The sequence below is a fragment of the Diabrotica virgifera genome, chromosome 6 (genome assembly GCF_917563875.1).
Source record: "Diabrotica virgifera virgifera chromosome 6, PGI_DIABVI_V3a".
Lineage (NCBI taxonomy): Eukaryota > Metazoa > Arthropoda > Insecta > Coleoptera > Chrysomelidae > Diabrotica > Diabrotica virgifera.
Window position 1 is genome coordinate 232456548 of NC_065448.1, and position 17237 is coordinate 232473784.

Here is a 17237-nt window from a genome sequence, read left to right on the forward strand (position 1 = left end):
TTCAACTTTCGATTATCACCTTTCTTATGTAATAAGATTATTTTAGAGTTGTTCCAGCTCTTAGGGACTTTGCCCTGGTGTAAACAACGGTCTATAAGCTTGCTTAGTTACAATTGGAATGAGTTTCTTACCTCCTTCTATCATATCTGTGGTAATCCCATCTCCTCCTACAGCTTTATTTCTCTTCATGTTTCCCAATGCTGTAGTTAGGTACCTCTGAAATTATTACTTTTGACATTATTTCCGATCCAACATTTTTTATTAATTTCCGTGCTGGTCTCATTTCATCTTCTTGTTGATGTGTTCTGTAGAGTTCCATATAAAATTCTTCCATTCGTTTCAGTATGTTTTCTGTAGTTGTGACTTCATTTTCGTCTTTTCCCATTAATGATATTATCTGACATCGTCCTAGTGTCGGTCTGAGGCATCTCATACTCTTATTTTTTTCAAGTATCTAGGTGTAGATTTATCAAATTATCATGACCCAGCCAGAGACCTCAGAGGACAAATAAACAATAACCCATATATGAGAATGGGCAGCAAAATTAGAATTTATAAAACTTGCATCAGACCTGTTATGACCTATGGTATTGAATCAAGAGAAGACGCCAATAAAACCAAAAGCATGCTACGAACAGCCGAAATAAAGACACTAAGAGCAACTGAAGTGAAGACAAGAAGGAATAGGATACGAATCAACATAATCAGTAAGATATAGTAAGATGCAAGGTATAGTAAGATGGGGTAGGCAAAGACGAAGATAAATGTTCAGTCATGTAAAAAGAATGGAGGAGCACAGACTACCAAGAATTGCGCTAGAAGAAGAACCAGCTGGCAAGCGTCCACCGGGAAACCACCAAAAAATGGGAAAATAGCTGGCAGTCTACCTATCAGGAAATAATTAAACGTCGGAATTAACAGGTCGACAGATCTACAACAAGTATAAGAAGAAGAAGAAAATTCCTGTGCCCATACATGTGAAGTCATTCACACATTTAATGGTATAGTTGCCTATTGCGATATTATTTTCATTATCAAGTATTCTTTTTAAGGTCATGTACCTACTTCGTTTGTGCTTCGTTTATTTTAAGCTTTTTTTTCGTCCTTAAGGATCAATTTCCTCGAACGTTTTCATTCGTCGTTGCTTACTTCCACTAATTATAGATACATCGTCTGCATATGTAGAAATTTGTACTATTTTGGTAGTAATATGGCCGGTTACATTGGTTTTTCTAATGACTGCCTCAAGAACTAGGTTGAACAGCATAGTTGATAGTGCGTCTCCCTGTCTCACTCCCATGTTGATGGCACAAGGGAGTCAGTTCTTCATTTATTCTGACTGCGGCTTTGTAACCCTGCTACGTCATTTTTATGAGGCTGATATATTTGTTTCGTCTTCAGATCGTCTTACGCTTGCCGTTGCATTTTGGTAGATATATTTGATTATGTTAATGTAGCGACAGTGTCTTAGGCATTGTTTCAATGCTTTCAACAGAGGGAGTTTCTTATAAAGGGCAATAATTACAGAAACGGTCTTGTAATATTATTGATTTCTAGTATTTTATACAGATAAACTTAATAATTCTTAGTTTAAGCTAAACGTAGCTTCTAAATAAACAAAACTGTTATCTTTGCCATTTAATTTCAATAAAGAGCTTGACAAAGAGATAATTTAACGTTTTACAACAAAAAACAATCGAAGCAGCTTTTGTTGCGGAAACCTTTTATTTATTTAAAATATTTATCTTCCATTCTGTTCGTTTCAGAGAAATGCTGGAAAGGCCAATACTGCGCGAGGATCCGAAATCCTTCAACACCGCCAAAAAGTTTTATCGAGCTTGCATGAACGAAACGGCCATAGCCCGCCAAGGATTAAAAAAGATAAAAGAAATTTTGGAAATGAGCGTAGGCTGGCCCACCCTGCATGGCTATAATTGGGACGACAAGAAGTTCGATTGGATGGAGTCGGTACATAAACTTCGGCAGTTGGGAGTTAGCTCCGATGTCTTTTTTCGGGTGACTGTGGAGAAAGACGATCGGGGAGCCAATTCCAGATACGTTATAGGCGTGAGTACGTTTTTTCTAACAAATTAATTTAGTCAAAACTCTGCTTGAATACTCTGTATTCTTTTTTTTTTTCTATTATTTTGATAACACATGTCTCTTTCCAAGAAAGCTTTTAAGGGGAAATGCGCGAAACGTCGCCGATCAAAATTTTCAATGTGTTTTAAATGTATTCATTTTTTTTTTCGAATCCTGAGAAAAATAATATCGGTGATCCCTGGGTAATAACGTAATTTTTTATTCTAAGTTTTTCAAAAATACTTATTTATTAGTTTTCTCTGGATTCTAAATAAATGAATACATTTAAATCAAAAATGAATAACCATTTTCAATTTCGTTGCAACACGAAACTACAGCCGCATTATAATCTAGTATTTCTCACGAGCCGAGGCACGGGGCGAGGGCCACAAATCAAGCGAGGGAGAAATATGTCATTTTCTCATGTGTTGTACACTGTACTTTTTCTATGGATGCTGTTTTGTCATGAGTTCAAACTTCAAAATTAAATAATTTAGGTGCTTTTCCGTATATTATATACAAAAATTGAAATAAAATACATATACATGTATGTATTTAATATTCTTAAAATTTATATACTTACGTTATTTATTTAAAAGTTTAATTAACAGTTATTTTTGAACAGTTTTGAAAGGTAATTTCTGGTAAGTTTTGCACCAACACATCTTATTTGACAACATTAATTGTGATTGTATTGTGCATGTTACCATGGAAACGACGATCATATATTGGAAAACCGTACGAGAACCCGTGAGAAAAAATATTTCTCACTGTAATGGCCGACTTTTCTCACTGCATGAGAAATTGTTCATTTTGAATATATGTAAGTAGTGAGAGAAGTAGTTGCAGATTGTATAGCGTCCATAGAAAGTAGTATATTGTACAACAAGTGAGAAAAAGACATATTATTTCTCACGAGCGCAAAAGTTTGTTGCGCAAATCAAGCGAGGGAGAAATATATCATATTCTCATGTATTGTACACTGTACTTTTTATATGGATGCGGTTTTGTCAAGAGTTCAAACTTCAAAATTAAGTAACTTAGGTGCTTTAAGTTTAATATTATCCGCATAAATTGAAATAAAATACATATACATGTAGGTATTTAATATTCTTAAAATTTATATACCTTATTTTGTTAAATTCTAACTAACAGTTATTTTTGAACAGTTTTGAAAGGTAATTCCTGGTAGGTTTTGCTTTAACACTTTTATTTGAAAATATCAATTGTGTTTGTATTGTGCATGTTACCATGGAAACGGCGATCATAGTATGGAAGACCGTAGAAGAACCCGTGAGAAAAAATATTTCTCACCGCAATGGCTGACTTTTCTCACTGCGTGAGGAATTGTTCGTTTTGAATGTATGTAAGTAGTGAAAGAAGTTACATATTGTATAACATCCATAGAAAAAAGAACTTTCCGGCACAGAAACGTCAGTTTTCTGCACACTAATGTCATCTATCATATACTGTAAGAAAATGTTAAGTTTTTCAAAATAAAACTGTGCAGAAAAGTGCATTTTGAATAGTTGTTGTAGAAAAAATATTTATTTAGATATAAATTAATAAATATGTGACATGTATAACGTTCCACGTTTTATAACAAACTCAATATAGTTGTTTTAGAAAATAAAAAGTTAACTGTAAAGGAAATAGCAGATTTAATGAACGAAGCCTTTCCGGCCTGATCCGTCACTGTACAGAATCAAATTCGGAGCAAATTACCGAGAAATCGTCGATTGTTGTTGAATTTAACGGAACAAATGTCGAGATTAGTTTAGGTTAGAATATAAATGGTTCATTTCGGAATTTTCCTTTACATGTTGGGAGTTTTGTTGTAAAAGAAGTTTACGGCTAAATAAAAGCCACGGTGGCAGTAAAACTTCCACCGAATAACTTTTAAATAGATACACTGACGGTGAAAGGGGTACATGGAGCTTTAAATCAACTTTTGAGTTGGATCCGACGACAGAGTTCGTCTATCTGCTGATTTTGAGCAAACTGTAAAGTCATTTAAAGAAACTATGGGATATTTGTAACAAAGGGAGATTATGGTAATTTGCATGCTTTAGATGATGAAAGACGAAGAAAATAAAATGATGGATGCGCAAAATACTTGCAATATATCTACATTGTGCTGACTTTAACAATAAATTGAATGCTGGAACTTTGAACAAAATAGGTAGTTCTGTAATACAAATATCTGAACTTATGGAATCAAACTTGCAGTGAAATTACAAAAATTTATTAGTACTTCTACAATAATAATTTAAGGACAGACCAGTAAATAGCTTACTTAATTTAAATAATGGCATATGTTAAATGTAATGATTGAAGGAGACATACTCCTTAGTAAAAAATAAAAAGAATATAGAAAATTAACTAATAGAAAGGATCTCACACAAGCTGATTGAAAGAAGCGCAAACCCTTCGAAGAATTGACCTCGGTTGAAACTCTTATCGCTTAGAGTAGCTTAAAATGGATGAATTTCTCCATCGTTTAAAACGAATGAAAGATAAATATAACAAAAAAAAACAAATGATTTAATTAGACAGCAGTTTTATATTGCAATATTTTTGAAATATCGACATACTTTTTGCTAGTTTTGTTTTCCCTCATATAGTTGGTCCATATTTCCTTTACCAAAACCTAACCAACATCAAACAATAGACTGTTTGTCTCTCTGAATGAAATTTCATGTCACTTTTTCAATTATTGTACGCCCGCCAATCGGGTCATTTTCGAAAAACAATAATCATTTCATCAACCGCCGCTTCAGAAAATAGACAAAATTATTTGGTTCCTGGCGTGCTGAAGACAAAGTGGTGTCTTTGCAGCGTGGTAGCAAGTGCTACCCTCCAATCCCACGAGGGGATTCAAGGTTTGTGTAAACTTCCATGTATCAAGTTTAGTATTCTTGTATAACACTATTATACTTGTATAATATTGTTAAATACATTTTGTTGCGAATTTATATTGTTGTGTATTTCACATTATGTCGCGATTTAAACAGCTTAACCGATAAGAATAGTTTATGTTTGCTTAGAAATTTTTACTGTATTGTATAATAATTGTAATGTCTATATAATTTTTTTCAAATTGGGTTTTGTAGCTACTCTGGTTTATGGCTATTTTATTCACAACTTGATAATAGCCATTCTGCTAGTATATTTATTTTTTATTGTTCAAAGTCTTTGTGGCTTTGTACCTATTGTGTAAACATAATATATCTTATCTAAACTATCTAATTAGTAATCTAATTTAAGGTTATCTTAGTCTGACCGACCTTTTTGTTAAGAATAGATATAATGAACATTTTATTTTCAAAGTGAATTTTTGTTAATTTAATCTTAATAAACGTTTTGGGATAAGAACAAGGGTCACACTGTTCTCATCCAACGGTTTCTCTTAGCATTTTTTTATTAATTATTGATTACCTATATACCCACCCCACACGGTAAGGCAGGCATGTAGGAAATCAAAAGGAAAGACATTTAAGGTTACAACCTAATCTAGTCATTCTATAACTTAATTTTACAGTCATATAGGAAAAACAAAATAAAATCAAAAATACGTTTATCACTCAGTGCCAAAAGGTACATAACATTATAAGGACCGTAAACGTTTAAACTTCTTAAAATTTTTGTAAGAATGTCGGATTGATGTGTGTACTTCTTACAATTAAAAAATATATGATCTAAGTCCGCCATTTCATTGCAAATATCATAAAGATTGTTATCAATTATTTTTATTTTGTATAAATGTGCCGGATAGCAAGCATGTCCAAACTTCGTCCGAGATAAATATGGTTGTTATGGAACTTCTCGGATAATCGTAATTTTTAAATTAGTAATTGTTTTGCATATCCGGTTTTAGCAATGTACATCTTGTGCCTTTTGTCAAAATAAAATGTTTGTATTGTTTAGACCATTTTTATATAAATTATCCTTAGCAATATTTATTCTCTCATCTAATGTTAATAAGGGTGTAACATCTTCTCCCAACTGTATGCACTTTCTTTAGCCGCTTTATCAACTTAATCATTGAATGTAAACCTGAGTGTCCTTTCACCCACACAAAAATAAATTTTCTAGTTTTTTGCATTTGAGAGAGCAAAGTTTTTATTTTGGCTATGTAAGGATGACTATATGCGGAGTTGATTTGTAAATGTGATTGTAAACTATTTAAAACCGAAAGTGAATCGGAAAAAAATATGGAGTATGAAATCTTATTTTCCATTATAAATTCTATAGCTTTCAAAATAGCAAATTCTTCTGCTGTAAAAATGCATGTTTTTCTATTCAATTTAAATCTGCGTTGTACTTGCAGTGGGACAATAAACGCCGCTCCTGTGCCATAAGGATCTTTTGATGCATATGTGTAAATAGCAGTATACATTTGATATTTGTTTAATATCTGATTGATTATGTCATTATTAAGATATCTTAATTCAGAATATCTAGGTATAATTACTTGAATGTTCAACAATAAAACATCTAAGTTGACTTTAACTGTTGTAAGGGAGAAGTCTATTGAGTTTCTAAATCCTTCACATAAAGGAGGTGAGTTTCTATTAGACCAGTATGATCCTGTAAGGTCCTGAATATTTAGAGTGGAGATCTTTTGAGTAAGTGATAAATGTTTGACTTTGCACTTTGATATCATTTTTTCTGCCAATAATTGCCTTCTCAGGTCAATAATTGAGGTTCCACAGTTTCTACTCTTAACGGTTCAATTGGAGGTAATTTCATTGCACCAATGCAGAGTTGCAAAGCTTTGTTTTGTAAAGTATCTAATATGATTTATAAAAAGTCAAGGCTGTTTGGGGCTCCGCCCCCCACCATGTTCTCATAATACATTTCAAATTCTCAATCTTAGATAAAGCTTTTGTCTCGTTTGTCACATCCTAGTTAAATTTGGAGATATTAATGATTTAGACTTAAATATGTGTATGCTATCCTCTGTGTTATTTTGCTTGTTTTAAATAAAACTTAATTCAGTCTTTTGGATTATTATTTTTATATAGTAATATACATACTCAAGGCGAAGGGGAGAAATCAGTAGGTTCTATATTGATCATATATATCCATGCTCCCCTTCTGATGACCTCCTATGTTATATAGAGGTCATCGTATGTGCAGAAAGCTACATAGTCTACAACTAGGAAGTAAACAAATTAAGAGATAAAATTGCAAAACTATAGAAGAAATGAAAACACAAGCTAAAAGGATCAAAAACTTGGAAAAGAAAATAAGGAACAGAAATATTATAATTCACGTAATCTTTATTGGAGTAAAACTTATGAAGCTTTGACTGTAGATAACAAAAAAGGTCTACATACTAGATGAAGCAGAAGAAAACAAATAGTAATAAAAAAATTGTCACAAACTTTCGTCACGACAATTTTCCATGTAAAAATACCTCAGTCAATTTTTTCTGTATATAAAATTTCAAACATCAACACCGAAAGCTTCTCCAAATCGATATCTTACATTAAGAGTTAGACGAAATAAAATGATTTATTTCTAAATACACGGTATCGATACTCTATCCGATTACGATGTAGTAAAGATGTTTTTGCAGAAGCGAATATCTCACAGAGATGGAAATGAGATTCATAGACGTATATACGGAAGTACATCAACCTACAAAACAAATATTTAAAATACGGTTGAAGCTGCTTCCGTACATATACACTCATCATATATACGGTTTGGAAACGTTAAGGGCGGCTGGAAAGAATTTTTTTGCACGATTGATCATTTTTGACTGTTTACCGTGACAGATTTTACGTCAGTAGGTGACATTTACTAGCAACTCGACGGTAAGTAATCCAACTCGACGGTAAGTACTCCAACTCGACGGTAAGTAATTCACTTACCGTCGAGTTAAAAAATCTCTTAATTTTAATTTATTTTTTGAAATAATAAAGAAAATTAACGAATTATTTATTAATATTGAAACTTATGGTACAATTTGTTAATTTTTCTCTTCAAATACGCGATCAAAGTTGAAAACTTGGAAATATCAATGCCATCATAAAGAAAAACGGTGGATTTAATCATTGAATATTCTGCCCAGAGGCTTCCGGGAGCTTTCAACTGCATATGTCTTTGAACGAAATATGCCAATAGAGTCTTTTCTTCGATTCTTAAATTCTTGCCTTCGAACCATTTTTTGAAACTTTGGTAGGTATTTTGATAACGGATTTTGGATTTTTCGGGAATAATTGCGGAACACCGTTCTTCCCAAGCCCGTTCAATTTCTTCAAATTCACTTTCGCTCATGTTTTAATTTATAATAATCAAAATTGTACTTAAAATTATTGACAACTAAATAAAAACTCAATTCTCCATTGTTGGTATTCACCCTAGTTACTACCTAACAACCAAATTATCTATCTTGATAAAATGAATAAAACTAGTCAATATGACGAAAATGTTTAATTTTATAATTTATAATGGTATCAATCGTGCAAAAAACGTTATAAACATGTCGAACGTTAAGGGTAACCGATCTCAGACAATAATTGGAGTCGTCGCTCCTCTCCTCCTCCAAACAATTGTCTTCGATCGGTATAAAACCCTTACCGTTCTCCATACTTAATATACTATTTATGGCCTAGTAGAAAACAATGTTTATTAAGGGTTTTAAAATATTTTGATTAAAGCATTTAACGTCATTGTTATAGATTTTTAATTAGATTTTATATTTGTTATACAAAAATATATATGCTAATACATCGATGGCATAGAAAGCATGTATGTGCTTGAAAACAATTTTTTCAGTATAGCAATTTTAAAGTTTGGGCATCAAGTTTTTAGAAGAGAATAGAATAGAAATATGCTTTATTGTCATGGAAAATTGTAGAATTTTATCGACAAATCTTATAAAAAGTTAATTAAGTCATTAACTATTTAGATGGGAAATTAGTCACAATTAAATTGAAAAAATTATTTTATTAACGTTTCGACGCCCAAATCGGGTGTCGTTGTCAAAATACAAAATACTACTCGATTAAACAAAAATGTTGTTTCTAAGTAAAAAAATTCTTCTAATAATTTATTTAATCTGACTCATTTATATTGGAAATTCAGACGTATATTATACATTTTAAAGTAGAAGACTTTAAAATGATATCGCCAATATTTATGAGTTACGTTCCTGGGACGACTTTACTAAAAGATAGTTCATTCGATTACATGAAATCAATCCCAACTCAAGAATATCCGTCACAAAAAAAATCATAGCATGTGATCCGTCTTTAGAAAGACAACCAAATGCAACGATGACAGTAAAATTCTCGCGTTAGAGATTCCATAGTAAATCACGAGGCAAAACCAGGAAAAAACCTCGTGATACTATCCCGACATCGTAAGTATTTGGTCTTATATTTACTTTACTTTCAATAAAGAAAAATATATAAATAATAAATAAATAATAAATACCTGAATACTATAAACGATCAAGAAGAGACAATAAAATTTACAATGAAAAAGGAATACAATAACACTTTTCTATTCCTCGATGTTTTAGTCTCAAAGAAGGATACTGGGTATGAGACTCAAGTGTATAGAAAACCAACACACACCAACAGATATCTCAATTACAAATCAAATCACAACATCAACGTAAAAAATGGAATCCTTAAATCCTTATATGATAGAGCCAAAATTACTTGTTCTAACGAAAATTCACTTTTAGAAGAAAAACAAATGTTAACATCTGTTTTATTAAAAAATGATTATCCTTTATTGTTTATAAATAAGGAATTGTCAAGATTGGATCGAATGGAACAGAACAACTTAGAACGGGACCCTACAACATTCACAAGAAATAATACGAGGAAAATATCAATACCATAATATATAAAAGGACTATCCAAGAAATTTAAAACAATAGGAAAGAAACTCAACATTTCAACAACATTCAAAACAAAAAACACATTGAGATCTATTCTATCTAAAACTAAACCTAACAATGAACAAGAAAGAACAAAAAATTGCATTTATAAAATACCTTGTGAATGCGATCAATTTTATTTAGGTGAAACATCGAGACCATTACACGTTAGAATAAGTGAACATTTTTTTATTTTTAGAGTAAAATTGCGATTTTGACAATGTTCTCCCACCTAAAATTTAAAATAAACCTCATTTTCGTTTTCAGCACCATCAAAAATATAAAGTATGATCAAAATTAGCCATTCGCCACACAGTGGTCAGAATCTCGAAAAATAAGCGTTTTTGGGGGGGAGTGCCCCTCGTCTATAAAGTCACATTACTTTTTTCCTATTACATATTTTGACATATAATTTTTCAAAAAACTTTTTCATGACTCATGTTTTAACGCTGTGTTGGTTAAAATTATAAACTAAAAAGGTTGTCACTCAGCTTTTTTAAGTAAACATGAAACTAACGAAATCTGACGACAAAATGTTTAAAAATTAACAAATTCTCTTTTGATTCGTTTAAACACCTCGGACAAATCTCATTGTTATCTAATAATTATTTTAAAGATGATAAAGTTAAATTCTCGAAAGAAAATATTTACAGCAACCAAAGATACAGCGAGTTAAATTTGAAAAATCATCTAAATTGGTTTTTCACATTTTTGCATAAAATTTGATTTTTGGACAAGTTTCACCAATTATTGATAAAATAAACTTCATATTCGGATTCAGCCACCTCCAAAACATAAAGCATGACCAATATTGGTTGTTCAATCTCAAATTAATCCCTTAATTTGTAATCTCACATTTTTTCTTAACTTCCTAAACTTTTATAGTTTCACCGTGTATAATTGAAACATTGGGAAACATCGAGTAATATTTTAATAATAATTAGAGTCCATTCAACCTGCAAACTTAATAAATTGCCAAATAATATATTTTCCAATTGAACTTTATAAGTTTTGCAATAGCTTCCTTTAAACTGTAGTTGCAACCTTTCAAAACGCAAGGTCCGTAGTTCGGTTGTCATGCAACTTATTGAAGAATTGGATATTTTGACGAGATTATAAATTTACCAAGGGGACTATTTTGGGTTGCAGTCTAATTGAAATAGTTACCTCGTTAACAAGTGCGTAAGTCGTTGTTAGAAGTTACGCCGAGTGTAATTATTATCAGTAGCTGTCATGAAAGGCAGTCTATCATAGAAAGTTACCTGAACAACATATTTAGTGTAATTATACGTAGCTGTCAATAAAACCATATTTTTACTCCACACTCAAACATTTATTTACCATCGTCGATCGAGAAGAAGCGGACAAAGGGGCATTACAAAGCAATTCGATCCTGAGATCTACGTCGAATTGTGGGTCTAGGACGTTTCATCGCCGCCAGTTCATCGCCGCCGTTTCGATTCCGCCAGTTCATCGCCGGCCGATTCATCGTCGGCCGTTTCGATGCCGCCGGTTCATCGCCAGTCAGTTAATCGCTAACTGATATATTTCCGAATTTTCGACCAATTTTCGACAGTTACATTTATTATTTATTTTTAGTATTATTTAGGAATTCTAGGAAATGCGAGATATGACCATTCCTGTTGCCATACTTAATCTTTTAATAGACTTTTAAACTTTTATAATATACAATATAATTTAACACTACAAATTTAATACTGTTTAGTATCAAATTTAGGGGAAGTAAAAATAGAACAGTAAATTAATATAATAATATTTTTTATCTATTTATTTGTCATAAGTTTTGAACTGAATTTAACGTCGTGTCGTGTCATCTCCCATAATACAAGATCAACTGACTAACTGGCGATGAAACGGCAGGCGATGAAACGGCCGGCGATGAAATGGACTGGCGATGAACCGGCAGCATCGAAACGGCGGCGATGAACCGGCGGCGATGAAACGTCCCATTCCGTCGAATTGTCCATTGGTCATTCACCTGAAAGTTGATTTTCGTGGCGGTATAACGTGATTTTAGGGGTTGCTGCCGCTCGCCTATAAAGTAAGAAAACAGTTCACTTTTTTAAACTTTACTTCCCACGTCGATGACATATCCTAGTAAATGCTAAGATATGAACGGACACTGAGCAGTTGAATATGCAATGGCTCAATTTAAGTATTAAAGTTGAATGTCGATAATGTCGAAGAAACTGTCTATTTACGAGTATGAAGAGTGCCATAAAATTATTATTAATAATAAATTTACCAAGAATGTGGACATATAGAAATATTGTACAGATCGTCTTACTTAACTGTGTTACCGCAGAAATTATTTATGCAGTAGGAAAAATGAAAGAACACCCATGAACGAACATTATAAAACACGCTGTATTTTCCTGTGATCGTGTCATACAAAAAATTGGCCAGAGTGAGTACATGTAATAATTATTATCACATGTATTTGCGCCTGGCAATTTTCTTTGTGACACGGTGACAGGAAAATACAGCGTGTTTTATAATGTTCGTTCATGGGTATTCTTTCATTTTTCCGACTAGCTCTATGCAGTGAGGACGTTTGAGTTGGAATAAATTAATTTTCTCGAGAATGGGTGATTTTGGAGATAAATCCCGAAACGTGTCGATTTTTCCTTTTAAATTACGATTTTTGGCATAATATATCACGTCATCTATCATTGACGTCATCCATCTGAACGTTCATGATGAAATCGACGATTTTTTTAAATAAAAATAGGAGTCATGTGATATCTCATTTGAAATATTATTCAGTTCTCTATTCAGTAATATAAGCACTAACCTAATTATTTATATCGGGTGTCCACGAAAAAATTTTTAATTAAATTTATTGATACACAAAGAAGAATGTATGTAATTTATTTAATTCAAAATTTTACTGCTGTCACAAAACAAAAAGAAATGTTTATTTGAAAAATAAACATTGCTTTCCGCTTAAGAGTAAAGGCGCAAATATTTTACGGCTATCCCTACTTTTTCCGTCTTTACACGGCAAATTACGTGTAGTAAAATTCTCACTGGTATGGATATGTAAACATTACTTGACAATGTCATGATTTTCTTTAAATAGATGGCTTTTGAATGTTCTTGGATAACTGGTACTTGTTTAAATTATTAATTCAGTATATTAATATGATTATTTCATTCATAGGAGATTCTGACCAGTAGAAAGCTACAGAAATAAAAATTAAACTTATAATTTTTGATAATATCCCGTCGTCAAGTATATTACGTCAGATGCCCTTCGTTGCTACGAATAAATACATTCAGTGACATTAATGACAATTATTGTTTTAAAAATTATAAAAGTGATGACTTTTAACCGTAAAATATTTATAACAACTGTGTGTTTAATTGTACTAATTTGTACTTACATAAATAAATTACAATAAAATTTTGGGTTTAAACAGTTTTATTCATGAAATAATCGCAACAAATTGCACTTGATCTCTAAAATTATTATCGAATTTTTGCCCTCGTGACACTTTGACATAATTTCAGAAGGTTGACGTCACTAGTATGATACATATGTCAAATAATCGTAATTTAAAAAGAAAAAATCGTCCCGTTTCGGGATTTATCTCCAAAATCGTCCAGTCTCGAGAAAATGAATTGATTTCAACTCAAACGTCCTCACTGTATATGAACAGGTATTGATAATATTGTGCAATTGTGTTCAAATACTAATAATACCATTCGAGCATTTCGAGCAAAAGTGTTAGTATTATTTTGCTCAAATGTAAATAGAAAACAAAGTCAAAGTAAATCTGCACCCCGAGTGTGACATTTAACAAACAATATTTTTATTAATATAAAATAAAATAAAAATGTATACCTACCATTTTTATTCAGTTGCAATGCGAAGGCAAAACTGTCTTATTTTTCACTTAGTACAGAGAGCGCAAACCAGCACTCTAAATCGACGATTTTCGACTCTAATTGGAGTCATCATCAGAGAGGCGTAAGTTTGCTGCTCTCTGCCCCAAGTGACGAAACCCCGAGAGCTTATCCCCGCATTGCAACTGACGTTTACGGAGTAGGTGTCTAGCGACATCTGGCAACTGAAAGTAAAAGTTTTCAACCTAATAGAAATATTAAAAATAGAGAAAAATATTAAAAATACTCCTAAAAGATATTTAATTGAAAACTTAGTGGACCATTTTCCTGGTAACACCTCCATGGCTTCTAAAAATTTCAAGCCAGATGGATGCTGAAGCGAAGAAGAAAAGAGGGAATTCAAAAACTTACAATTCGCGACCCCGTGTATTCAGCTGGTAAATTCCAACGGAAAATAAACCTAGTTACTCAAAGGAGTAAAACTAATATAAAATAAAATAAAAATGTATACCATGTTTATTCAGTTGCAATGCGAAAGTGAAAAATAAGACATAGGCCAGGGTAATAAGACAAAAATATAACCTGTTCGTGACACTTCAGCAGCCAGGGTACTGAAGCGTTTTTTCGACAGGTAACTATAGAAACAAATTGTAAATATTTCCTGCGTAGGATCTGGCGGCCATTTTTATTTATAAACCATTAACTGTCAAAAAATGGCATTTTTCCCTTTTTTTTAAATCAATGGAAAACAATGAAACATGATTTCTTTAGTACAAATATCTTTGAGATTATGGAAAAAGCTTTAAAATGACATATTACAAAGTTTGATATACTCATTTATTGTTAATATAATTGAGAAAAAAGGTCGGAATTGCAAAAAAATTTATTTTTGCAATAACTGCTGTAAAAATTAGTGTACAGGTTTGAAATTTTTGTCAAATGAGGGTTCTTTGGTGCTTAATATGTGATAAAAATTTCAAAGCGATTCATTCAATTGTTTAAATTTTATTCGAATTGTTTATCTCAGAGAGCATTTTTTTGCAATAAAATGTCAGAAAAAAATGATATTAGATCCATTCCACAGGTGTCAAATGGAAGAGCATGAGCTATATTTTCAACTTGGTTTAGAGAAAGCGAATAAAAAATGCATTTATTAGTAATAAATAATTATGCAAAAGTATATAAATCTTCCCGTATAAACTTTTTGAATAACTTTTTCCAAAAAAATTAACTTTTTTTACCCTGTTTTAAGTGCACAACTACCAAGTAATGTTATTTATATCATAATTGATTAAAAATTATAATAAATATATATAATTTCTTATATAACAAAATAAAAAGTTTATAAGGAAAGATTTACGATACTTTTGCATAATTATTTATTACTAATAAATGCATTTTTTATTCGCTTTTTTAAACCAAGTTAAAAATATAGCTCATTCTCTTTCATTTGACACCTGTGGAATGGTTCTAACGTCATTTTTTTCTGACTTACGTTATTGTAAAAAAAATGCTCTCTGGGAAAAACAATTTGAATAAAATTTAAACAATTGAATGAATCGCTTTGAAATTTTTATCACATATTAAGCAACAAAGAACCCTTATATGACAAAAATTTCAAAGCTGTACACTAATTTTTATAACAGATATTGCGAAATTAATTTTTTTGCAATTTCGGCCTTCTTTCTCAATTATATTAACAATAAATGAGTATATTAAACTTTATAATACGTCATTTTAAAGTTTTTCTATAATCTCGAAGATATTTGTACTAAAAAAACCATAAGTTTCACTGTTTTCCATTGATTTGAAAAAAAAGAGAAAAATGCCATTTTTTGACACTTAATTGTTTATAAATAAAAATGGCCGCCAGATCCTGTCGAAAAAACGCTTCAGTACCCTGGCTGCTCGAGTGTCATGGAAAAAACCTTATTACCCTGGACTAACAGTTTTGCCTTCGCATTGCAACATGCGATGTAATAGCCATAGATGAGGTTATAGGGCCACTGTGAACCATAATGCTAAATGGGACCTCATCGCAAAGGATATTCACAAAGGTCTTCTAATCACCTTTAAAACGATATTATTCGAATATTTATTTCTACATTAGAATGAAAATATTAAAAATCAAAATTTTCAGCTTAAGGTGAAACAGTAGCGATCAACAGGTAGCAAAAAGGCGTTCCAAGATTGCGGCTGTAATTTTGAATAATTATTCGAGATATTTGGCACACGTATTCGTAATATAATAAAGAATGGCGGTACAGAGCCCAATTTGAAAAATATATTAATATGTGGAAATTACTCTGTAATTAAATATATATATGGACCGTTCACTCTTGTTAGAGTATAGGTCGCTCAAATACTATGAGCTCTTTTAATCCATTTCACGCGGTGGATTGGTCCGCAGTGTCCTTTAGGTCATCGTTCATAGGTTGTGATGTTTTTTTTGCCTTCTTTACTATCTTCTTCCACTTACTCCGGTCCTGAATCTTTTCTCTCCAGTTTGCAATTTCCATCTTTGTTATATCGTCTAGCAGTTGATCTTCCCATCTTATTTTTGGTCTTCCTCTTGGTCTATTTGATACTGGTCTCCAGTTCACTATCTTCCTGATCAGTTCTTCTACCTCTCTTCTTTGTGTGTGTCCAAACCATCTGAGTCTTTGTGCTTTAATGAATTTTACTATATCTTCTCCTTCGGTTATATTTATTATTTCATGGTTCATGAGCCTTCTATATTCCCCTGTTTCTGTCATCACTGGGTCATGTATTCTCAAAATTTTTCTCTCAATTATTCTTAACTTTTCTTCGTCTTTTTTCGTAAGGCACATTACTTCTGCTCCATAGGCTATCACTGGTCTAATTACTGCTGTATATATTTTTGATTTTGTTTTTTGCTCAGGTTTTTGTCCTTGAGTAGTCGGTGGTATTTCCAATATACTCTATTACCTGCTTTAATTCTTTCGTTGATCTCTATACTCCTTCCGTTTTTCCGTCCACCATCACCCCCAGGTATTTGAAGCAATCTACTCTCTGGAATGTATTTTCACCTATCTTTATTTCTGTTATTCTGTTTACATTGTCTCTTGTGCTTATAAGGTATTTTGTTTTATTCTGATTGATTATTAATCCTCTCGTCTTTGCTTCTCTTACAAGGGTTAAAAGTGCCTCTTCTAGTCTTTTTTTATCTCATGCTATCAGTCCTAGGTCATCCGCATATCCTATGATCTGTGTTGAGTTTTGAATAATTGTCTTTTTCAGGCCTGTGTCCCTAATTACTCCTTCTAGAGCGATATTGAATAGTGTCGTTGACAGACTGTCTCCTTGTCTTACCCCAAGTTCTATTTTGATGTCGTTTGTATCTCCCTCATTTGTTTTAACT

General features: G+C 32.0%; 1 protein-coding gene across 7 annotated transcripts in view; it reads left to right on the forward strand.

Moving 5' to 3' along the window:
• Window positions 1-17237, forward strand: part of LOC114336678 (neprilysin-2-like) — a 132638-nt gene that overhangs the window by 59339 nt on the left and 56062 nt on the right. For all 7 annotated transcript variants that reach the window (XM_050653829.1, XM_050653830.1, XM_050653832.1 and 4 more), the window contains one exon: window positions 1767-2067. In XM_050653829.1, the coding sequence (XP_050509786.1) occupies window positions 1767-2067 (301 nt within the window). The remainder of the gene's footprint in view (window positions 1-1766; window positions 2068-17237) is intronic.